The sequence below is a fragment of the Camellia sinensis genome, chromosome 10, assembly GCF_055761805.1.
Source record: "Camellia sinensis isolate YWXY chromosome 10, ASM5576180v1, whole genome shotgun sequence".
NCBI classification, from domain to species: domain Eukaryota; kingdom Viridiplantae; phylum Streptophyta; class Magnoliopsida; order Ericales; family Theaceae; genus Camellia; species Camellia sinensis.
Window position 1 is genome coordinate 18,417,912 of NC_138970.1, and position 24,027 is coordinate 18,441,938.

A 24,027-nucleotide genomic window follows, 5' to 3' on the forward strand; every position below is an offset into this window, starting at 1 on the left:
ACGCGTATGGAACTCAGATCTGGAGAAGAAAAGGATGTAGGAGGCAAAACAAGAGAGGATCTCGGCTGCATTTATAGGCTTGAAGTCTTGGGATGAAGGAGCATAAAGAAAGGGGGCAAAAGGACCAAAATGCCCTCAGATTTGGGCAAATGGCCGGCCGGCCACCTTTTATAGCCGGCCAGCCAATTCCTTTTTGGAAAACCGGCCGGCCAGCCATTTACTTTTTGTAAAACCAGCCGGCCACCTCCCCCTTCCCATAAAACCGGCCGGCCATGTCCCTCACAGGCTCACCTAGCTCCCTGCAAATTTTGAGGAAGATCGGAGTTCCCGGGACCTGAAAAAGTTTAAGAAAAGTACACTTCCGGTCGCGAAATTGCTCTGTCGGAACTTCAGCTTCGGGATCTGACATGTGTCTCATCATCATTCATCAAAATCAAAGTGTATCCTTTTTGAATGAGTTGTAGCCTTTCCGGGAAGCGGATCGAAGGCCGTGATCGAGTTGCCTTCGCCGAAACACGCATTTCCGTGCTCGTTATTTCACGACAAACGGGCACCCTGATTTATGCTCGTTTTGTACTATCATGCACATAACTTGCATTCTCATGAGCATACTTACATTTTTATGCACATTTCTTGATGTTGGCATACCTCTATGCTTGAGCATACGTTGTCACGCATGTTCCACTCTTGCATTGCGATGCGTTCACTCACCGGCGCTGCGTGTGTCAAACTTTCAGAATCACATTAAATATACGTTATTAGCATATTGTGCTTGTTGAATTTCTCTCTTTTGCAGGCACGATATTGTATGTACGGTTCAATTGAGGCTGGTGCGACCAGACGAATCGCGCAGGTATCGTATCTCCTCCGTGTGAGACGTGCCGGGGATTGAATAATCCTCGGCATTCTAAACTGCATGAAATGTAGTTGTTGCTTTGCATTCTTGCTTAAAACTGTTGCATCTATTTGCGAATACTTGCTTCATTACAGCTTGCTGCATTTGCATGATCATTGAGTTATGTTGGGCTTCTTGCATATCGCTTTGCATTTTGCCCCTCCTGTCTGCGGGCCTACATGCGAGCACATCTCTTTTTACTTTGTACGTTTGTCTAAGTCTTCGGCCTTGTCAAAAATGGGTCGTCTCTGGGCTTTGACATTCACTCCCGTCACTTGTGACTTCCGAGTTCTGTCAAAGAGGGGCAACTGTAGACACCCCATTTTTGACCGACCTTAAGACTCAGACGTCACTGATTGAGCGCTTGGTGATGTTGCATAATGTGCTCGTTCAGAAGTTTCAGAGTCACGGCCGCGAGCCCTGCCTCCGGACTTCTGAACCCTCTTTTGTACTTTGCCTCGGTTTGCGAACCAGGCTCGTTTTTCTTTGTTTCTTTTCCTGAGGGGAGGGAGAGGTCCTGTAGACCATCTCTTAGTGGCCGTGGGCCACATTTGGTGGCCGTAGGCCATTTTGCCCATTTCGGAGTTCGGTTCCCGGTTTTTGGGATCGTTGGCCGTGTGCCTCGGTTCGGGGCCGCCTAATCATCTCCGTTTGCTCTGATTTTTGGCATACATCTTATTTTCTCCCTTTTGAGGGACACTGGGGTCTGAGAAACCCACTTCGTGGCCGAATGCCACTTTCGGTGCTTAACAGCCCATTTTCGGGACCTCGAACTGCGCGTTTTGGCCCCCGAACATTCGTTTTGCAACGGTTTTCGTTCATTTTTGGCAGGTACCTCTGTTTTATCACCGGGAAGGTCACTGAAGAATGGGAGGCCAGTAATTGTTGCAGCAACCAGTTATATATCCTCCGACGCCCTCCGACGCCCATTTTTCACACTTCCGGGTTAATGTTGAACACCTTGGGGGCACTTTCTTGAACTTTGAACCACATATTTGTCATGTACACACTTGGGAGGACCCTAAAAGTTGGTGGCCGGCCAGTAATTCCACCTGACCCTTTTGAACCCCTCCTTCCGGGCTAATGTTGAACACCTTGGGGGCACTTTCTTGAACTTTGAACCACATATTTGTGATGTACACACTTGGGAAGGACCCTAAAAGTTGGTGGCCGGCCAGTAATCCCACCTGACCCTTTTGAACCCCTCCTTCCGAGCCAATATTGAACCCCCTTGAGCCACTTTCTTGGACTTTTAATCACAGGGTTGTGTTGAGGACACATGGGAGGACACCATCATGTGGTGGCCGGCCACTAAACCAGCTTGACCCTTTTGACCCCTAGCCGGCCGGCTAGGGGGGGTGGCCGGCCAGCCACCTGGAACAAAAGTACCTGGCCGGCCGTATTCCTCACACTGTTCACTTTACAGCTGTATAGCTTTATCCTCCAGAAAATATCAATATCCGGGGGATATTTTGTGGGGGAAAGCTTGCCTCCTTTTCCCCCACCCTTTACACCCTCTTTTTGGTCCTTATAACCAAAGGCCAACACTTCATTTAGGGGTTAGAAAAAATTGCTTACAAGTCTTGCATTGAAACCTCCCTCCTTCTCTCATTTCTACCTCAAAACAACCAAGTTCTACACTTCATTCCTTCTTCACCACCAAGCACCACCACCATCACTCCATTTCCAGAAACAAGGAGGGTTTCTTAGAGGCTAAAGGTGCTGCAACTTGGTCCAAGAAGCAACAAAAGAATTGGTCTCCAAGGGTGAGTTGCAATTTTCCCTCTTTGGCCCATTTCTTGTAACTTTTGTAAGCCATCTATGCTTTTTTCTCTGAGCTCCGTCCATAACTGAAAGTGGCCTTATTTTGAGCTCATTTTCACTTTTGATTAAGGGCTCAACCCTGTTTGAGTCCCCCATGTTGCACTTGCTTCAATACCCTTCTTAAATACCGTTTTCTTGCATGATATTTTTAGCTCGTGTGTAATCTGTTGTGAAGTATGATGTGAACTGTAAGTAGGCTTATTTTGAGCCCCTCTTCAACATTGAAGAAGGGATAAACACTGTTTGGGACCTCCATGTTATACTTGCCTTTATACTCCCTTTTTGGTCCCATTTTTGCATGCTATGGAAGCCTATTGTGCTTTGGTTTTTGGTCATTTTATAGAGCTATAAAAGTTCTTATTTTGGTCCATTATTCATGTTTCATTTAGGTCCTTTCATGGTTTGGGACCTCCATATGCCACTTCATGTTTTATCTCTTTTTTGGTCCCCATTTTTGCATGTTTTGTTAGCCTATCATGATTTTGTTTTTGGCCATTTTACAGTTCTGAAAATAGTCTTATTTTAGCCCATTATACATGTTTCATTAAGGGTCTTTGGCCGTTTGTGGAATATTTTGCATACCTAATGTTATAGCCTCTTTTGAGCCTTATTTTGCATTGCATTTCTAGCATGTTTGTATACTGTTTTGGAGTTTTTACAGTTCTGTAAATATGCTTATTTTTGGTCCCTCTTCAATGTTGTAGAAGGGAATTTTTTAGTTTGGACTTTTCATATACCACTTGCCCCTTTGGCCACCTTTTGGTCCGTTTTCTTGCGTAAGAACTTAGCCTTATCTATGTTTATTTTTGAGGTTTTTACAGTTCTGTGAAAGTGCTTATTTTTGGTCCCTCTTCAATGTTGTTGAAGGGTCCTAAACCATTTGAGGTTAGCAGCTGTGAGTTGCCTCACAATCTCATGTTTAGGGCCATTTTCGCATGCTAATTTTTCCCTATCTTTGCTTGCTGTTTGGCCATGTTTTGTACTAGAAAAATGCTAATTTTGGGACTGCCTTGCTTCTTTCTATTCATTGCATGTCCATATTGTGCATGTTTGGTATAGCTATAGGCCATTTCGGGTGCCAAAATTCATGTTTCAGGACTATTCCATGCATCGGGTGTACTCTCGTCTTATTTCGGGGCTGTTTTCCCCCACATTTCTGTGCTGAAATTCCATTAGCATGTTTGCATATCATTTTAGCCATATTGCATTGCATATGCCATTGCCTCGGTTTGTGTGCCCGTGTGCACGCGTTTCGAGGCACTTCATTTTCATCCATCGGCCTCTTGTGTGAGTGTAGCTGAGGCTCTCTCATGTTAGTATAAGTCCATGTTGCATTCTATATGACATTTTAGCCATACTGCATTGCATATGCCATTGCCTCGGTTTGCGGGCTCGTGTGCACGCGTTTCGAGACACTTCATTTTCATCCATCGGCCTCTTGTGTGAGTGTAGCTGAGGCTCTCTCATGTTAGTATAAGTCCATGTTGCATTCTATATGCCATTTCCATGCCATTGCATTGCATATGCCATTGCCTCAATTTGCGTGCCCGTGTGCACTTATTTCGAGGCACCTCATTTTCATCCATCGGCCTCTTATGTGAGTGTGGCTGAGGCTCTCTCATGTTAGTATAAGTCCATGTTGCATTTTCCATGCCATTTTTGCCATATTGCATTGCATATGCCATTGCCTCGGTTTGCGTGCCCGTGTGCACGCATTTCGAGGCACTTCATTTTCATCTACCGGCCTCTTATGTGAGTGTGGCTGAGGCTCTCTCATGTTAGTATAAGTCCATGTTGCATTTTCCATGTCATTTACATTGCGTCTGTCATTTTCTCGGTTTGCGTGCCCGTGTGCACGCATTTCGAAACATCTCATTTTCATAGCATTGTGTATGTTAGGATTGTATCTTAGTCGCATTTCACGCATGTCATGCATATTGCATCATGTTCAGGATAGGAGTTAGCCCGGGCACGGGAAACGAGGTGCATTTCGTACTCCGAGTGACGGAATGTATCTCAATTCCCCGGTCACCGACACTCCGGATCATCCATGATGGAGTTAGGTCTCGTTGTGTTTTCATGTGCATTCATCCCATATTAAATTGTGCAATTCGACTCCTCAGCCATCATGCCTCGGTATGCGTGATTGGTGGCACGAGGATCGAGACATGCATAGATCTGTGAAAATACATTGCTATGCCCCTTTCCTGCTCTCTGTTGCAGCAAATGAAGAATCAGCAACTTTTTGGAGTTTGGCGCGCATTTCAAGAAAAGGTGCAAACAGAGGCTAATTGGGGCATCGTCATGGATTTCCGCGCAAAGCAGCCTAATATACATCATCCATCAGAAGCAAGGCAGTCCTTGGCTTGCACGCCAGTTTTACAGCTTTCTTAGTTAATTTGTTAAATTAATTAGGAATTTGTATATTATTCGGACTGTAATATTTGGACTGTAATATTCTTTTATTTGGGACTGTATTATTTATTCGGACCCTCTGCGCGAGGGCATAACTGTAATAAGTGTGCGTGTGTGTGTTGTATGTCTCCCAACCCCACGTCTTTCTCCCTTTTATTTATCCGCTTATGATGGTTAGATTAGGACATATTTCAATTAGCATACAGTGTGATAGCATGTTTGCATTCATTCATCTGTTTTGCATGCACCGGGCTCGGCGCATCATACTAACTGCATTGTACTTTCAATTCCAAATTGAATACATGATTAGCTGTAGCATTTCATATACCATGTTTAGAATAGCCGAGCCTGCTATAATTGCATTTTTGCATGTGTTGCATTAGGCATTTCTGTATACTTAGGATTCATGCATGATTTCTAATGAGTTTCTGTTTTGGCTTGGAGTACCCAGTGAGCTTTATGCTTTAGCACCCTTGCATGCGTGTGAGTGACTGCCATGAATAGCATGCTTAACATGAGGCTATTTGCTTACATGATATAAACTACCTGAATGCCTGTGGGTGAAGGTTGGGTTACTTAAATTGGAATAAATCATCAAATGTTTTAAGCCTACCTGCGGGTAGCAAACCATTTTCAAAAAGCGAACATGAAATGTTTTGTTCCAATTCAGGCGATCCAGTCTATACTTGTATGCTGTGCGCATCACATAGTAACCTAGGCTAATAACCGGAATAAGAACATACAATGTTTTCAAAAATAGATATCATGGTTAGTAGAGGCCGGTCTATGACCGGGTGAGCGGGGGTGCTCACGAAGTGACCTTCTCCAATCGTACCCAAGTTTCCGAGCCGAGGCAACTTTGGTGATGACGGACACGTGGCCTTTGGCAACGAGTCAGGGTTTACTAAATTTTCCAAAATAAAATATTTAGGTGGCGACTCTGTATCTGGCAAAGCAGTCCATGTTTGGCACTTCTTTCAAAAAATCTGTTTTCTCAAAACGATTTGCCGGATTTGGACTCTTTGGTTCAGACTTAGAACCGTGACACAAATTGAGTCCGAGCTGTAGCGAGGTCCCCCGCGGGCTTGTTATAGCCCTCAGCAATTGATAGGAGAGGAAAGACGATTGTGCTCTTTTCATCCCTCTCCATATTAGTGGTGTTGTCTACCAAAAGTGACAGATGGACGTCATCGGGGATGAAAAAATGGCATCGAAAGCCGGAGATTCGATCCACTAAAAGGAGCTCCTTCAGATGTTTTGCCATCCCAGCCAGCCCAAGGATTATGGGAAACTAAAAGCAAACAAGGAAGTGGGATCGGAAGTGAAAGAGAAGAAAACTTACAGGAGATGAAAGAGAAAACAAGAAACAAGAAGTTGCAGAAGCCGCGAAGTGAAGGAGTTGCAATAGAAGGCAAACCAGATATTTTTGAGTATTCAAAACATACATTCGAAGAGACAATTTTAAATCACATTAAATGGAGGCAGTGTACGAAGGGGCGGGAAATCGTTATAATGACCAAAAAGCGTGTACACGTTCTGACAAGCATTGGGAGGAGGATTAACTGTCAAATTTTTGACTTTCTAGGCTCAAAGCCAAACATGCCGACTAACTAGGGGTGGGCGCGGGTCGGTTGCGGCCACGAAACCTCCAATCCGCCATCCGTCCGCCAGATTGGCGGATTGAAGATAATCAATCCGCATCCGTCCGCCAATCCGGCGGATGTGGATTGAGCGGATTGGCGGTTTGGCGGATGGATGCGAATCGGTTTGGCGGTTTAAAATTTTATAAATTTTTAACATAATTCAACTTGTGCACTTCCTTAAAAAAAAAAAGAAAAAAAAAAGTATTACAGTCAATGACTTAAAAAAGTATTACAATCACTGTATGCCTTATCCAAAGAAAGAAAGTTTGAAACTTTAGAATATCACGATCACTGTATGCTTCATCCACATATTACAATTACAGCATGATTCATCCCTATAAAGTATTACAAAAACCAACCAGTATATATCATATTTTTTATTTATTATTTTTAGAGTTAGATTTAAAAACTAAAAAATATAGATGAATAATATGTTTATTTTTTTCAATTCAAAAATATATTCAAGTTGAAAACTTTTTTTCAACAAAATATTTAAACTCTTTTTCAATTGAAAACACAAACATAATATTTAAACAAATTGAAAATACAAAGTCTTATAAATTACTACAGGTGCTCGCGATTTGGCGGTTTGGCGGTTCGGTTGCGGCCAAAAAATCTCAAATCCGCCATCCGTCCGCCAAATTGGCGGATTGGAGAAAATCAATCCGCAACCGTCCGCTCATCATCACGCATCCGTCCAAAATGTGGCGGATCGGTTCGGTTCGGTCGGTTTTGGCGGATCGGTATATCCGCTGCTCACCCCTACGACTAACTGATGCTAGTGGGGTGTTTGGGGGGCAATTGTGGGAGCCGAATTTCATTGGATCAATAAGGACGAATGGACGTGTCCAGTCCGGGATATAATCTTTATTCGGCATTTATCCTAGTCAATTGAAGAGCCGAATAAAATAATCGGCTCTTCAATCAGTACAACAGAGGCCGAGTAAAAATACATGTAAAGGATTGAGGATGGGCCTGGCCCTAGGGCCCAAAGAGAATAATATAAATACAGGATCATCAGTCAGAGAAAGGTATGTGAGAATTAGTATGCTTAACTTAAGATACAAGTAATCAAGAGAATATACACTGACTTATCCGTCGGAGTGCTAATTCCGGCATCTCCGACTGGAGTGTTCATTCCTTCTCAAGTGACTAGCTGAAGATCACAAGCGTCCCCCAGGATCTGAAGAGTATTTCCAAACCACTTCCCCACATATACCATTAAACGAAATATATTTTGTGGTAAGAAAAAATTATATTTACTTTTGTCATTAAAAATGTTGAAATGTATTTTAATTGATATATATATATATATATATATATATATATGTATATATATATGGTTAGATATTTGTTTAATTAGATATTTGTTTAGAAAATATCTATAAATAGAACCTAAATAGATTATTTGTCAAGCTTTTGGGTTCTTGCCGTGAGGAAAGAAAGAAAAGGGGTTCCAAGTTGGTTTTTCTTGGGTTTGATTTAGTGTAAGTCATTTTTGACCCTTAGTGCTTTAAATCAAAACGTAGAGGGCGGAAAAGGCGTCATTTGGCTCGGAACAAATATAATTTTTGTTGCCAAAAAATTTGAAAGCTTCTTGGCTTGAGGTAGGGATTTTTCGTACACTTCTTTGTGCACTTTTACTTGATTATATGAAGCTTAAAGTTATATATAATTTAATTAGAATTTTTGAAAATTTTGTGATTTATTTGCTTAAAAGAGAAATTTTAAGAAAAATAAAGAGTTGATGCCCAAATTGCAAAGGTGTAAACTTGAAATATGTTTGTAAGGTTATGAAAGAGCTATGCTTTAAATTTGAACAAAAACGGACTTCGACTCGATCGGTTTTGAAATTTTTACCAGTTTGCGACCAAAAAAGCATTTTTAAAGAAAATAAAGGAATTATGTTTAACTTTTGGGACTTTTGATCCAAATAGGATGCCATAGTTGAATAATGCTTGGAGAATGAGTTTAGAAAGAAAATAATGTTTTCTTGCGCATTAACAGTATTATTTTGCTTAATGTATCTGTTGGAACCGACACGGTTTGAAATGGACCTTGAGAGGTTACCGGAGGTGATTGTGATATGAAAACTAGTGTAGTTGTTCATATTTGATGAAATATGGAATAGATTGTATTTATCAGAATTTTCAGAATTTAATTGTTTAAATATCTGTTTAGAAATATCTGTTTTGGGTTATCGGTGAAGGATAGCTATGATTGTTGTAGAAATTCATGAGACTTATTGAACGACATTCCTCATTTATTGCATTGGACATTGCATTACATTCATTTCATTGGAAATGTATCTGTCTTTGAGAAATATTTGGAAATGTATCTGTTTGTGAAAAGATAAATACTTGGTGAACCTGGGTAGGGGGTGTAGTCTAGCCTTCCAGTTTACTGGTAAAAATGATAGTGGTAGTGCATTAGGGCCTACTTGCAGGCACTCATCTAGAGTTTCACATAGCCTGTATTCATGTAACAGATATGGTGTAAAATGGAAATGATTTTATATCTGTTGTTGCATCTCAGCATTGCATGCTTTATAAAAAGAGAGATAAATTATTTTATCATGAGCATGGCATGAGCATACTCCTCTTTAGTCTTGTCATGGTCCATATGTTGTGTAGTATATCTCTACTGGGATGTGATTCACCCTGTAAGGGAAACCATTTCAAGTACAGGTGCTATGCTCCACCAAGGCACTAACTTGGGAGGACTCGGAGTTGAGGCTCCATTTTTGTTTTATGGTTATTTATTGAATGTAAGCCCAGGGCTGTATTTGTGTTGAGTTGAAACTCCATTTTGTGTAACCAAGAATGTACGTAGATAAATTTGTAAGCCTATAGGGTACTTATTATTTGTTTGGCTTTCATTTCATACTTGTTGTAAAATGCATGCTTAGGATTGGAACTGGGGCATTGAGATGTGAACAGCATGTATTTGGCATTGGGGATTAAATGGAAATTGATGTATGGAACAGTTAGCTATATATATGTGTTTGTCTATCAGGTGGGTTTGTTGTTTAAATAGATATACCTTGCCCAATTTTTTCGAGGCATTACAGAAGAGGTGGTGACCACTATTAGATCGCCTACTGGAGACACAAATGATTTTTCTATCACTGTAGGGTTATACCAAGGATCTACCTTAAATCCTTATCTTTTTGCTTTAGTTATAGATGAGTTTATAAGAAATATTCAAGATGATGTGCCATGGTATATGCTTTTTGCAGATGATATTGTGCTAGTGGATGAGACTAGAAAAGGAGTTAACACGAAGTTGGAGATTTGGAGAAAAACTCTTGAATCTAAAGGATTCCGGATAAGTAGAACTAAGACAGAGTACATGGAGTGTAAATTTAATAACAGTAACAATAAAAGCAGAGAAAAAGTGAAGATTGAGAATCAAAAACAGCCTAAGAGTGAGCATTTTTGTTATTTAGGGTTGATTATCACAACAGCGGTGCAGATTGATGCGAATGTGGCCCATAGAATTAAGGCGAGATGGTATAAGTGGAGAAGTGCGTCTAGGGTACTGTGCGATAAACAAATACCCACTAGACTAAAATGTAAGTTATATAGAACGGCTATTAGACCAACGATACTGTATGGGACGGAGTGTTGGGCAACCAAGAAACAACATGTAGATAAGATGAGTGTGACTGAGATGAGGATGCTAAAGTGGATGTGTGGCAAGATTAGACAAGACATAATTAGAAATGAGTGTATTCGAGAATAGGTAAGAGTAGCACTGATTGAAGATAAGTCGAGAGAGAATCGATTGAGATGGTTTGGTCACATTCAACGAAAACCAACAGAGACAGTAGTGAAGAGATGTGATACTATAACGATAGAAGAGAGTATTAGGGGACGGGGTAGGCCTAGATTAACGTTAGCTAGCGTTGTAAATAGATATATGGATCTACTTAATTTGACTAACGAAATGACCTTTGATAGGGTTGCGTGAAGAAGAAGGATTCATGTAACCGACCTCATTTGATGGGACTTAAGGTTAGGTTGGGTTTAATAAATTATTTTTGAATTTATTTTAAAATACTATTTTGTAAATTGTTTTAAACTAGGCAAACTTGAAAAATAAATTGTTTTTATATAAACTCTTTTTTTCTAACCAAAGACAACAAAACAAAATATTAAAAAAAAAAAACTACAAATTCGTTGATTTTTTTTTTTTTTTGTAGAATTTATTTTTATATAAAAGGTGAGTTTATTGGGCGGGCTCAGAATTGTAACATCATTTTAGAGTTGGGCTTCAAATTGTTTTAGTAGACCCAATGTTACGTTCAAATTGGGCATGACATTTTCTTCCTAGCCTAGGCTTGGCACAGTCCATGCCCAAACCAAAAGCTGCTTCAGTTCAACCACGTTCATATTGGGATGAACACCACTCTATAATCATTTTTGTGGTGTTTTGAGAAATTGGTAAAAAGTTAATTTTTTGATTTTTTTTAATTTATTTTATCTTTTTATGGATAAAAAATATGAGATGTGATGTGACTCAAAATGGATAAAAAGTTAAAAGTTGATTTTTTTTTTAAACACCAAAATAAATCATATTTTATTTTGTAAATGATTATTGTTTATTTTATAAAACAAAATCTAATTTCTTCATATTTTAATAAATTTCTAATGAAATTAATTATTTTTTTCATGAATGATTTATATTGCTTGACTAATGAGATAAATATTTAAATTATTAACATAAATCTGAATTGAAGTCTAAAAAAAAATATGAATAAAATCTGAGAGAAGAATGTTTGAATGGATCCACGGGCATGAAATTTCTATAATCCCCTCGGACAATTACTCGACCTTTTGACTTTGTAGTTGTTTGGTATAGGTTAGAGTTAAAATAGTCACAAAAATAATAAAATAATCTTTTTCATTTTAGATTAAAAATTATCATATTTAAGTTATAATTATTTTATTTTTTCTTTTATAAAAATTAAAAAAATTTATTCCAAATAAAATTATTTTAATTCCAAATTAAAAAAACTAAAATTAAAAAGTTAACACACAGCTTAAACGAAGCCTTTGGCAGTCTACACGTCTGGTGTGTTTTTTGATAGGCTATAATCTCTTTCTCTCTTACATACTTTAATCGATTTTTTATGATAAATTTGTATTCTTTTAGTGGGCTTCTGACTTGGGCAGTCTATAAGCCTCCTGTGTTTTTTGATCGGCCATAGGCTTCCTCTGTGAAAAGAAGGCTTTAAGTTGCTGCTGCTGGATATCCACCCCAAAAAAGTTGCTGCTGGCTTTTACACTACCATTCCGTTTGGTATTCGGTACAATTATCTGCTTTGTTTGTTGCTGTCTCGTTTTTGTCTGTTTTTTTCTTTACATAAATATTTTTTTTCCCCTCCGATTTGCTATGCTTGCTCATTGTTTTTTTTTTTTTTTTGGGTCAAAATTTTAGGAAAGTTAGATTTGTTGTCAGCTTGCTCATCGTTAGCCCATCATCTTTTGTTGCTTCTGTGATCTGAAAAAGAAAAAGGAAAGGAAAGAAAAAACTTTGTGTGAAATGGCTGAGTACAGAGCCCATGAGATTTTTTTGAGAATTATAGAAGCAATGGTTCCTTGGGGGAGTTTTATGATAAGCCTGGAGAGGATCATTGAACATATGAAAGATCAAAGTGGAGACATTCGTAACTGTGAGAGATGATTTGCAACTACAAGTGGATGAAGCCGAGAAAAATGGGGAAATTATTAACAGTGCTGCTAAGACGTGGATAAATCATGTGCCTGAGGTTATTGCAGAAAAAGAGAGATTTATCGATGAGAAAGAGGAATTTAAAAATGGTTTTTTGGGACGGTCATGGGATTGGAATGGACAGTTGTTGCTGTGGAAGAAAGCACAAGGGATTCAAGTTGTTGTGGAAGAGCTTCTATCTACGAGTACTTTTCACGGAGTATCACACCCTGCACCTCTCGTGGGGATAGTGTCTATAGTACCCACGGGCAGTTTTGAGTTCAATTCACGAACGTCCTCTATGAAAGAGGTGATGGAAACACTCAGAGATGATGAGATCAACATCATTGGAATATGTGGAATGGGCGGTATTGGCAAGACAACAATGGTGAAAGTGTTGTATATCATCCCATGTGAGGGGTGATTCCCTTCACATGTGAGTGCACAAGCTTGCCAACCTACAAAGTCACAAAGGTGATCATTTCCCATGTGTTGGCCATGTGAAAGAAGCTTCAACATGTGGAGAAGAAGCTGGCCATGTGCAAGGACAGCCAAGCTCTCCCTATTCTGTTAGTGTATAAATGGAGGCTGAGGGGAGAGTTTAATTGAAAGAGAGTGAGTGAGCAGAGCAAGCCACAGAGAGTGAGATATGTGAGGCGAAGAGACCGTCTCCCTCGGTGTGAGCGAGGGAGACGGGTGAGTGTGTGAGTGAGGAGAGTGTGAGCTCCTCCTCTATTGTAATCTTTCTGTAATATCTCCATTGTTATAGTGATAACCGGCTACTCTTCCGTGGACGTAGGCATTGAGGCCGAACCACGTTAAATATTGTGTCTCCTTGAGTGTGGGAGTGTTTTTCTGCATGGAATAATTTCTATAAAGTCTTGGGCGGGATCCCAGATCCCAACAAGTGGTATCAGAGCCTTGTTGGTGGCGTTTCGGAACAAAAACAGCGTGTTGTTTGAAACTGCCCAGAAATCAAGTTACTCGAAATCAGGTTTTGAGCATACCAGGAGCAAGGGCTCGAGAAGAGGAGTCCAACCATATAAAGCAGACACCTAGAGGAGTTCCCACGCGCCCTTACGCGCCACCTGAAGAAGGCGCGTGAGGCCCAGTCTCTGCACGCGCCCTCACGCGCCGTGAAGGCAGTCGGCGCGTCGGCCCAGTCTCACCCACGCGCCCCACGCGCGGCGGAAGGAAGAAGGTAAGTGGGGGAAGGCGCGTGTAAGGCACGCGCGTACCACGTCAGCTGCCACGTCAGCATCCAGAGGAATGATCCAGTGTGCTGCGGGTATGGTGCAACCGCAGATCTAAGGCGTACAAAATGTTTTGGCTAGATCGAAGCCATTTGGAGTCCGTTTTTGGTGATCCAATAGTGGTTTTCAACTATTTGGAGTATTCCGGACACATCCGTACGGTCAGATTCTGGAGACGGAGTTTCTGTAAAAAGAAGGCAGATTAAAGAGACGAACGACATTAGGTGCAGTGGACGGAATATTCTGTTGGTACACGGAATATTCCTTGAACTTCTGAAAATTGCAATTTGGCCCAGAATTTTCAGAAAATTGTGGTGTGGCCCAACTTTTGGGGAGATTTTTTCAGTGAGGTCCCTGGAAGTGCAGCGAAGGTTGGTCCTAGCTAAACGGACCGCTCCGGACGCAACCGCGAGGTCAGAATAGTGAAATTCTGAACGGTTTTTAAAAGATTGTCAAAACATGGGAGTTTGTCATCTTCAATAGTCGAAGAAAGGTTGCTGGATATTGTGGAACGCTGCGGATTCACTGAAGAGGTTAGAATGGGCAAGATTCTGACCAGATTGGACAACCAGATACAGATTGAGATAGATCATTGAAGACCAGAGGAGATCAAGCTTGATCAAATGGCAGATCGAGGGAGATCAGGATTGGTCAGGGGCGATCAGAGGATTGCAGACATGATTATCTCAAAGGTCTAGGAAAGTTCTGTAAAAAAGACACTGTCTAAGGAGACTGGTTCTTAAGTGGGACCGGTTGTGACCCCACTAGTCTTTCCTGGGAACTTTCCTGGTTGTTGAGGTATTCGGAGGATCTGGTTCAATTAGAAGAGAAGACCATTCATCGACGGATAGATGATTTGGCAACAAGCCAAAGAGAAGGCTAAGGGATGTGGAGGTCCCTCAACTACAGCAGTTGCAGTGAATTCCTCTGACGATGAAGAGGTGATAGAGAAATGTTGCAAGGCAAATTGTGCAACAAACTGTATAGACTGGAAGGAGAAGTTTTGACAAAGATGAGTGTTGTCAAATGCCAGTCGAAGGGTACAAAGAGAGAACATACGCAACCAAAGCGTATGATTGAGCAAGGCTTTCATCAGGAATGGCGAAAAACGGTGCACGGGAACGCAATGAGGCAGTTCAAAGGTGCACAGATCTGAGCCAGTGAAGCCAATCTTGAAGAAAGTTCAGAGCAAAGAAACCAAGTTTGTAGAGACTATGCAGTGAAGAAGAGAGTTTCTTTTGCTCCCGTGTTAAAGACATTTTGCAACCTCTCAAAAGATGCATTGAAGGGAGAGATGCAATCTCGAGTCGCAAAGTGAGCTTTGCAATGCACTCCAATAAGGGGGTGCGAGCACTATGCACGGAGTTGCATAGTGGTAACTTGTACAGACCGGTGGAAGTTGTCTTGGCAGAAGGGCTAACTGTCAAACATCAGTACGGATATACAAGTGAGACAGAACCGAACATCAGGGATTGCAGCACAGACAACGGGTGTATGAGATCGCTGGGAAGTTGTTCTGAAGTGCAGAAAGCAAAGGCTGGTTGTTCAGAAATAAGCTCCGAGCAAGGAAAATTGAGGATGTTGATGTGTCAAACTCTGAAGTTTTCTAGTTGCTCCCGTGTTCATCATGCAAGGAGTTGCACGGTAATGTAAGGGTATCCAGAGCAGGGGGTGCAGGACATCAAATCAGGGGGTGTCAAAATATCTTGGTTACGCAAGTTCAAGCATAGCGTCTCAGTGAAGGCATCCGAGACAGAAGCGTGGAAGAGATCTGTGGGAGATAGGAGCAGAGGCTCTCTCCAAATCAGAGAGTGGTGTGAGTTGAGTTGAGGATGTAGGATTCCCTCCTCCTCTTGTATCTCTGGTGTATTATCTCTAGCTTCAGGGGGTGCAATAGCGTCTCAGTGATGATATGCAGATTATGTTGGATTTTGGGTGTGACAAGATTAACAGCAGTGTGTGCAGTGGATCACCTCACATGGGTTGAGGGGGTGATTTGTTGGATATCATCCCATATGAGGGGTGATTCCCTTCACATGTGAGTGCACAAGCTTGCCAACCTACAAAGTCACAAAGGTGATCATTTCCCATGTGTTGGCCATGTGAAAGAAGCTTCAACGTGTGGAGAAGGAGCTGGCCATGTGCAAGGACAGCCAAGCTCTCCCTATTCTGTTAGTGTATAAATGGAGGCTGAGGGGAGAGTTTAATTGAGAGAGAGTGAGTGAGCAGAGCAAGCCACAGAGAGTGAGATATGTGAGGCGGAGAGACCGTCTCCCTCGGTGTGAGCGAGGGAGACGGGTGAGTGTGTGAGTGAGGAGAATGTGAGCTCCTCCTCTATTGTAATCTTTCTGTAATATCTCCATTATTATAGTGATAACCGGCTACTCTCCCGTGGACGTAGGCATTGAGGCCGAACCACGTTAAATATTGTGTCTCCTTGAGTGTGGGTGTGTTTTTCTACATGGAATAATTTCTGTAAGGTCTTGGGCGGGATCCCAGATCCCAACAGAAAGATGTCGCCATTAGAGCAAAAAATGAAAATCTATTTGATGAGATTGTCATGTCAGTAGTCTCTCAGAATCCAGACTTGAGGAACATTCAAGGTCAAATAGCAGAGAACTTGGGTCTTAGATTGGGGGAAGAGACTTTATTTGGAAGATCAACTCGTCTGCGTCAGAGACTAGCAAATGGTAAGAGAATCCTTCTTGTACTCGATGATGTTCATCTTCAGGACATTGGGATTCCTTTCTGGGGTGAGAATAGGGGTTGCAAAGTTATGTTGACATCACGAAGCCTGGATGTATGCATAGGAATGGGATCCCAACAGAATATTGAAGTCAAAACCTTAGCAGGGGAAGAATCATGGCATCTTTTTAAGGAGATGGTTGGTGATTCTGTTGTTGACACTCCTGATATGCAACCAATAGCTGAACAGGTGGTAAATGAATGCCAAGGTTTGCCGCTTGCACTCATTATTATTGGAAGGGCACTAAGACATAAATCAAAATCTGTTTGGACTGATACACTTCGACAATTAAGAATGCCTGGTGGCAAAAGGACATTAGGAGCGAACGCGATAGTTTATCAGGCACTAAAGCTAAGTTACAATTATTTACAACATGAGGAGGCCAAGTCTTTGTTTTTGCTATGTTGTTTATATCCAGAAGATTGTGATATCCAGATTGAAGATTTGGTTAGATTTGGAATGGGGCTACAACTTTTTGAAGACATCAATGGATTGGAAGAAGCAAGAGATCGTGTATGTGCATTGATTGATCAGCTAAAAAGCTGTTATTTGTTATTGGATAGTGACAAGCATAAAGATGACTGTATCAAAATGCATGATGTAGTGCGTGATGTTGGCATATCGATTGCATCTGATTCCGATGGTAAGAATGTTTTTCTGATACGGCATGGTGACAATTTGAGAGGATGGCCAAAGAAGCACACGTATGAAAATTACACTTCCATTTTACTGATATCAGGGAATATCACAGAGCTACCAGAAGGGTTAAGATGTCCACAACTTAGGATGCTATTGTTAGCATGCATGAATGATTCACTAAGAATACCAAACGGTTTTTTTGATGGAATGAGAGAATTGCAAGTTTCAAATTTGGAGCTTATTTCCATTCCATTGCTGCCATCATCACTGCAGTTCATGAGTAACTTGCATACGATTTGTCTTCAAGGTTACAAGTTAGATAACATAACTCTAATAGGCGAACTATTGAATGTGGAAATCCTTAGCTTTCGTAGTTCCTCGTTTGAGGTTTTACCAGAAGAAATAGGAAAACTTGTTAAATTGAGGTCGTTAGATCTAACAGGATGTCATTGTCTTCAAAGAATAACACCGGGTGTCATATCAGGCCTAGTCCAATTACAGGAACTGTACATGATAGGTAGCTTTAGCAATTGGGAAACTGACAAAGGTGAGAGCACAGAAGAAATAAGAAATGCAAGCTTGAGAGAGCTACAGTCCTTGTCTGATTTGAAAATATTGGAAATTTATATACCAGATCCAAAGCTATTGCCAAGAAGCCCACTCTTTACTGATCTGACGCAATACAAGATACGGCTATGTGATAATGCCTGGTGGAGAGAGTTCCCATTTCGAAAGCATTTGTTATTGAAACTCGACAATAGTATTGCTTTACATGGTGGGGTTAGTAAGCTATTGAAGTGTACTGAACTTCTAAGTTTAAAAGGGAGGGGCTCACGGAATGTGGTGCAGGAGTTGGTTCAAAAGGAGTTATCAATTGAATCTTGTGATATGCTTATGTATCTTGTTGATATAATGGATTTATCACTTGATTCCATTGATGCTATTTTCCCTATATTGGAGTCATTAAAACTTGATGATTTGGGTAGGTTAAAACAGATATGTCATAGCCAACTTCCAGCAGCATCCTTTTTGAAACTAAGAACATTAACACTACGACTCTTACCTTCTTTGACGCATTTCTTGGTGGAGGATCCAGTTCAAACTACTGTCTCCCTCCATAATCTAAGATTCGTTGAGTTATATGGTTGTAATTGCATGAGAAATCTCTTTTCATTGTCAATGGCAAGAGAACTTGTGCAACTCTGAGAACTTCGTATATCGAAATGTGTTATGATTAAAGAAGTTATTTGGAAAGGAAGAGGAGAAGATGGGCACGCAACCAACAAGATTGAGTTCCCCCGTTTAGAATATATGTCACTTAGACAACTAGAAGGTCTCTCTGGTTTCAGCATAATTGTGTATATAAATGTAGTGTCAGAATATTACTAATAATGGTAGATTCTTATTTATTATGGTCAAGACTTTTGTGATCCTGTATTTATTTTTTCGTAGAAATTTTGTCCAAGCCTAAGTCTAGGCTTATAGCCTTTAGTAGAAAGGTGTAAAATTTTGGGCGTATTAGTATGTTAAGTTTCTACAATGTAATAATGATAGGTAGACTAGGATGACTTTATAGTCTATAAATTGGCTTTGAAGCCAACGGAATAGATAATGTAAATTCTCTATCTTTGTGCTTCCAACTTCTCTAACTTCTCCATCATAATTCCATACTCCATAACTCCATCATAATTCCATAATAAAAATAGTAAAAAAACTCATTTCCTTTTTTGTTGTTTTAAGTGGTATCAAAGCTTGGTGAAGAGCTTTTGAAAGCAAGATCAAGCTATGTAAGTATTCCTATCTATGTATAAATTTTGACATATATATAAGTGTGTATGGTGTGGTTTATGTTGTACATAAAAAATAAAATAAAATAAAAATTCAAAGTTTTTGTATCCTTTGTATTTTATATCTTCATAATTATTTGTTTCATTTATAGTTGTTGTAAAACCTATATGCTTAGTGTATGTCAAAACCCATATACTCATTAAGATCTTTTGACTATTGGCCATAATCAAGTCTTTAAGATCATAAAGAGAGGTTTTAGGCACCGAATAACTACACTAGGAGGGTCTTAGGTACCAACAACAATCTATAATGGCAATTAACCCTGAAGATACAATATGCTTTGGAAATACAAAAAATAATGTTAATAATAAATATGATCATAGTTTGCATATTACTAAAGAATCTGCAAATATAAATAGTGTGTGTTCTAGTTTAAATAATATTACTGATATTATGTGTTCTTGGTTTTCTAAATTAGATAAAAATCAAAAAATAAATCAGAATTATCTAGAAACCAAAGTTGAGTCCATAGAATCTAAAATAGACAATTTGGGTTCTATAATAAATATTGACTTAAATAAATATGCAAAAAACCAAATAAACAATTTGGTGACAAAATTAGAAACTATATCCTTCATAAACAATGATGGAATGAATAGTCCAGGAGATAGTTACATTCCTAGGCTATTTTATGGAACAAAAGATATTATGGTACTTCAAACCAATACCTATAATAGGACTGTAACGCCCTCAAAATAATACATAATTCCCACACCCTATCTTTCCATAAACATGATGGATAGTTTACATTTCTGTACAAACATCAGAGTTAATAATACAAAAGTATATTTCATTTTTATTACAAATGTTTACAAAGAATAATAGATTGCCCCGCAGGCTTACATCTTTCCAAGTTGTTACTTGGTCAATCAAAAGAAGAGTTCTAACTCTTTTACAGGTAAAGCCGTCGGCTTGCATTTACATATAATCAACAAAATAAATAACAAAGCAAAGTCTTCAACTCCGAAGACCTCCCAAGTGAAGATCTTGAACTTGGCTCGTCTCCTGTACCTAAAAATAGTGTCCCAAGTAGGGTGAGCCAAAGCCTAATAGAAATATACTAAACCCAATGTGAGAAATAACTAAAACATTATCACACAACAAATGATCGACACGTATAAACATTAACACCCCCTTCTCATAGCCCGACAACAATTACATCTATGCTACCATCCACTCCCCTTATTTGTCCAGATCAATTCCTAATTATGGTTCAATGTCTAACCAAACAATTTAAGTGAGACTACCACTCAACTTGTTAACTCCTCTGTTACCCATGATTCAAAAATGAAATTATATCTCACGTAACTAATACTTCACTTTATAAGATCTCGGGACTTTCACCCCGGACGCCTTGGTCAACTTAATTATCTATGGAGTGCATTCCCCAACTCCTCCCAAGTAATGATACATATACAATCTATTTAAACATATAACCACTTATGGAATACATCCCCTATCTTCTCCCAAACATAGATGCACAAACAATGTGTTAAAGTATATGAACACACGTGTGGAGTACATAAATGATGTGTTAAAGCATATGAACACATATGAAGTACATCCCCCATCTCTTCCCAAACAAATTACATACACAATATGTTAAAGTATATGAACACATATGGAGTACATCCCCAATCTTCTCCCAATCAAGTTACATACATAATGTGTTAAGGTATATGAACACATATATGTGTGGAGTACATCCTCTATCTCCTCTCACACACTGGAGTACATCCCCTATCTCCTCCCAAATAAAGATACATATATAATGTATTTAGGCACTTCAGCACATACCATGATCAATCAATACACATATTTGCTGTATTATTCCAACCATCACATTCAATGCCATCACACGTTCGATTAGTTTTAGTTTTCCCTAATCAACATACAGTGTCTACAACAATCAAGACTATCCTCCACCGATAGCCCAAAGCAATTATCTCTAAACAGATAATAAATTCATCAACAGATAAAATTTCGACAATCTCATAGGTGAGTGATTAAATTATCTAACTACGCCTTTCAATCTCATAATTTCCCAATTTCATGAACATCAACTCAATTTCATATTTCGTTTTTTCTCAAATTAATTATACAAATTAATTCATTACAAAAATTAGGGCATTCTCCATTTTTCTCAAATATTGATTCTAAGACCAAATTTCACCAATTTAACTCTCAAACTCATATTTCCAAGGTCTTAAATACACATGGAGTTATTACACACAAAACCCCCCTTTTATAAATTACAAACCAAACCTTGACTTTCTCCAAAATTACCCAACAACACCAACTAATCAAAATGACAAATATTTAAGTCAAAACCCATAAGAAGGAGTAGGATATCCCTACCTCGAAGTGAGAGACCAAATAGAGAAGATTGTGAAATTTGAAAGTGCTCCAAACCCCAATATTTTCAGATCAAAATGTAGCCCTCAACAAGTTCCACACTTTTTACAAAGGCCCAAGGGTAGAAGATCACTCCTACTAGATCAAACCCTAGAGAGAAGTTGGAGTTTTAGAGTGAGGTGCTCTCCAATGGAGGTTTTGAAAAAGTAGGAAAGAGAAAGAAAGTAAAAAAATGATCCAAAATGTCATTTTTCGGACTGATATAAAAGTCTCCTCGCTCGAGCGTGGAACTCCCCGCTCGAGCGTCAGACACAGACTCACGCTCGAGTGTGAAAAGCGCCGCTCAAGCGTCGATTGCACACTTCCAGAAGTTTTGTAGACCATGGTCCTCGCTCGAGCGTTAGACTTCCCGCTCGAGCGGAGGAACAAAAACGAAAGGTCTCGCTCGAGCGTACGATGACCTGCAGAGAAAATACTAGGAGATGAATATTTACGCTCGAGCGGATAAGCAACAACAAAGGTCCCACTCGAGCGTCAAAAGCCCCGCTCGAGCGTGAAGGTCAAAATCTGGGCATCAACTTTTGGTTTCTAAACACAACCAACCTGCTTCAAACCTGCCCAACACAACCCAAGACTCAAATACAAAGAGTAAAAGATGGAAATGAGAATACGACATCAACACACTCATGGAACCAAGTCCAAATACAATAAATAAAGGAAAGGAAAAATCGGGATCGCTATAACCTCCCTCCTTTATAGAATTTCATCCCCGAAATTAGATACAAGTTTTCAAAAAAACAAGGTTCCTCAATTCTCAATAACATTACCAACCAACATTCCATAACCTAACCCATCATCGGTCATCCCATCTCTATCCTCGAGGCAAATTACAACATATGTCCCAACATGCATTATCAACATGCATTTCTTTCAAATCCAACAATTTCCAATGTACATGGTTCACAATTTCATCACATATTCAATGTTAAGGATACATTTGCATTGCTACAGTACATTCAACATATACAATGCTAAATTAACTTTCATTTTCAAGGCATGTTCCATAATACTTCCGTAAACCGAAACATATACAATGTTCTACAATTTCAAAACATATACAATAGATCTGGATACGTCTCACGGACCTCTAATTCACTTTCCCAAGTGGTTTCCTCAGTCCCGTTATGCTTCCACAACACTTTAACTAATGGAAATACCCTACCTCGCAAGACTCAATGGCACTGATAACAATATAACGCAATCAACCACTACAGTGTTATGAGACATCCACCACGTCTCGACTACCGACAATACTCAGACCAGTATTTAGCACTTAATACCCCAACATAGGAAACACGAAAACATTCGTACATAAGGCCTCTGGTGAACTTTCACAAAACGAGGACGCGAAACGAAACACTACTAATGAACAACATTATGGCACATTAATGCCCCAAAATTTCGAGTCTTGCCAAAGACACACAATATATAATCAGCAACTCAGGCCAGGTTAAATCTAACTTCTCAAAAGATATCCCATTCGGGTTAAAGAAATCGTTTTATTTACTTCCTATGTTTCAAAGCACTCAGTTCCTTCCAAAAATATTCAGACTTATACTGTCACCACTTAAACACGTCATTTACAACTGGCCACAGCTGAAAAGATTTTTCTCAAATTATTTTCCCGAAAGTAAGGATCGCAAATTCACGTTTCGATTTAAAATCATTTTAGTTTATGAAGGGTACTCAATGTCCCTCCCGTGAATCACAACATAACCACTCCACAAAACTCGTCATACTCACGGTGATGACGCGATACCCAAGAACAAAGCTCTAATGATAGGAACCCCTCAAAATTTGAAATTCCCAACAGCGCAACAACACAATGAATAACATTGCACACCCCCGCGCCTAACACCACATAAACAAGGACCGAACAGTAGAAATGACTTTAACAGAGTGCCTCACTCACTATACACAATTTTTCTACCTCACTAGTGTTACCGCTATCCAAACTGGACGAAAGACACTTATACCAAAGTGACCTAGCTTTACCAAACATCAAATCATTCGATTCAATCAGTAATCACACTATTGCCTTACCAAGGCATTCTCTAGGGATTTCCCTAGAATCGATTCCCCTTCTACACATCATCTAATAACAACATACGAACCACACACTGACACGCACCGTACTAAGCAAAACCTCCTTATTTAATGCAAGCTATCTTACATCCATACTGAATCCCTTATTCAGAGATTTCACTCGCCATCTTGACTGAACTCATAATAACAAGATTTGCATACCCATTCCCTCATATCGAATTAGCTGACAAGGGTTCACCACCCCATGACACTTATCACTACTACATATCTGTTTGTACCGAACACAAGTGAACTCAGTACCTTCATCCCTCAATGACCTATAGGGTCCACTCTTTGTTTCACACCTTACATGTCACCCGGCCCGAGAGTACCATCAAGGCACTAAGCCTTCGTGCCAAACCACTAGCCATTGCTACCGCTGGACATCCACCTTGAACCAGACCCTGACACAGTCGCATGTCGCCGACAAAGCTTTCAAAGACTCACCATCCTAGCTCTCTTGAAGAGTAAAGGTTCTCATCCTCCTCGCTATCATCCCAAACCTTCCTCCGCAAGCACCATACTACTGTGACTCTACACGCAGGTCAC

The 24,027-nt window shown here is 39.9% G+C and overlaps 2 protein-coding genes across 2 annotated transcripts; both read left to right on the forward strand.

Moving 5' to 3' along the window:
• Positions 1–10,501: 10,501 nt before the first annotated feature.
• Positions 10,502–12,916, forward strand: LOC145800187 (putative disease resistance protein At1g12290). Its single transcript, XM_082889832.1, has 3 exons — positions 10,502–10,521; positions 12,220–12,277; positions 12,431–12,916. Exons 1-3 carry the CDS (start codon positions 10,502–10,504, stop codon positions 12,914–12,916), a joined length of 564 nt encoding a protein of 187 aa, XP_082745958.1.
• Positions 12,917–16,305: 3,389 nt separating this feature from the next.
• LOC145800189 (putative disease resistance protein At4g27220) lies at positions 16,306–18,336 on the forward strand. Its single transcript, XM_082889833.1, has one exon. The coding sequence runs from the start codon at positions 16,306–16,308 to the stop codon at positions 18,334–18,336; it is 2,031 nt and encodes a 676-aa protein (XP_082745959.1).
• Positions 18,337–24,027: the final 5,691 nt, after the last annotated feature.

Coding starts and splice junctions, on each gene's coding strand:
- LOC145800189 (XM_082889833.1), top strand. CDS start 16,306: ATGTCAGTAGTCTCTCAGAATCCAGACTTGAGGAACATTCAAGGTCAA.
- LOC145800187 (XM_082889832.1), top strand. CDS start 10,502: ATGAGTGTATTCGAGAATAG. Junction 10,522..12,219: donor ATGAGTGTATTCGAGAATAG/GTAAGAGTAGCA, acceptor TCAAAATTTTAG/GAAAGTTAGATTTGTTGTCA. Junction 12,278..12,430: donor CATCATCTTTTGTTGCTTCT/GTGATCTGAAAA, acceptor AACATATGAAAG/ATCAAAGTGGAGACATTCGT.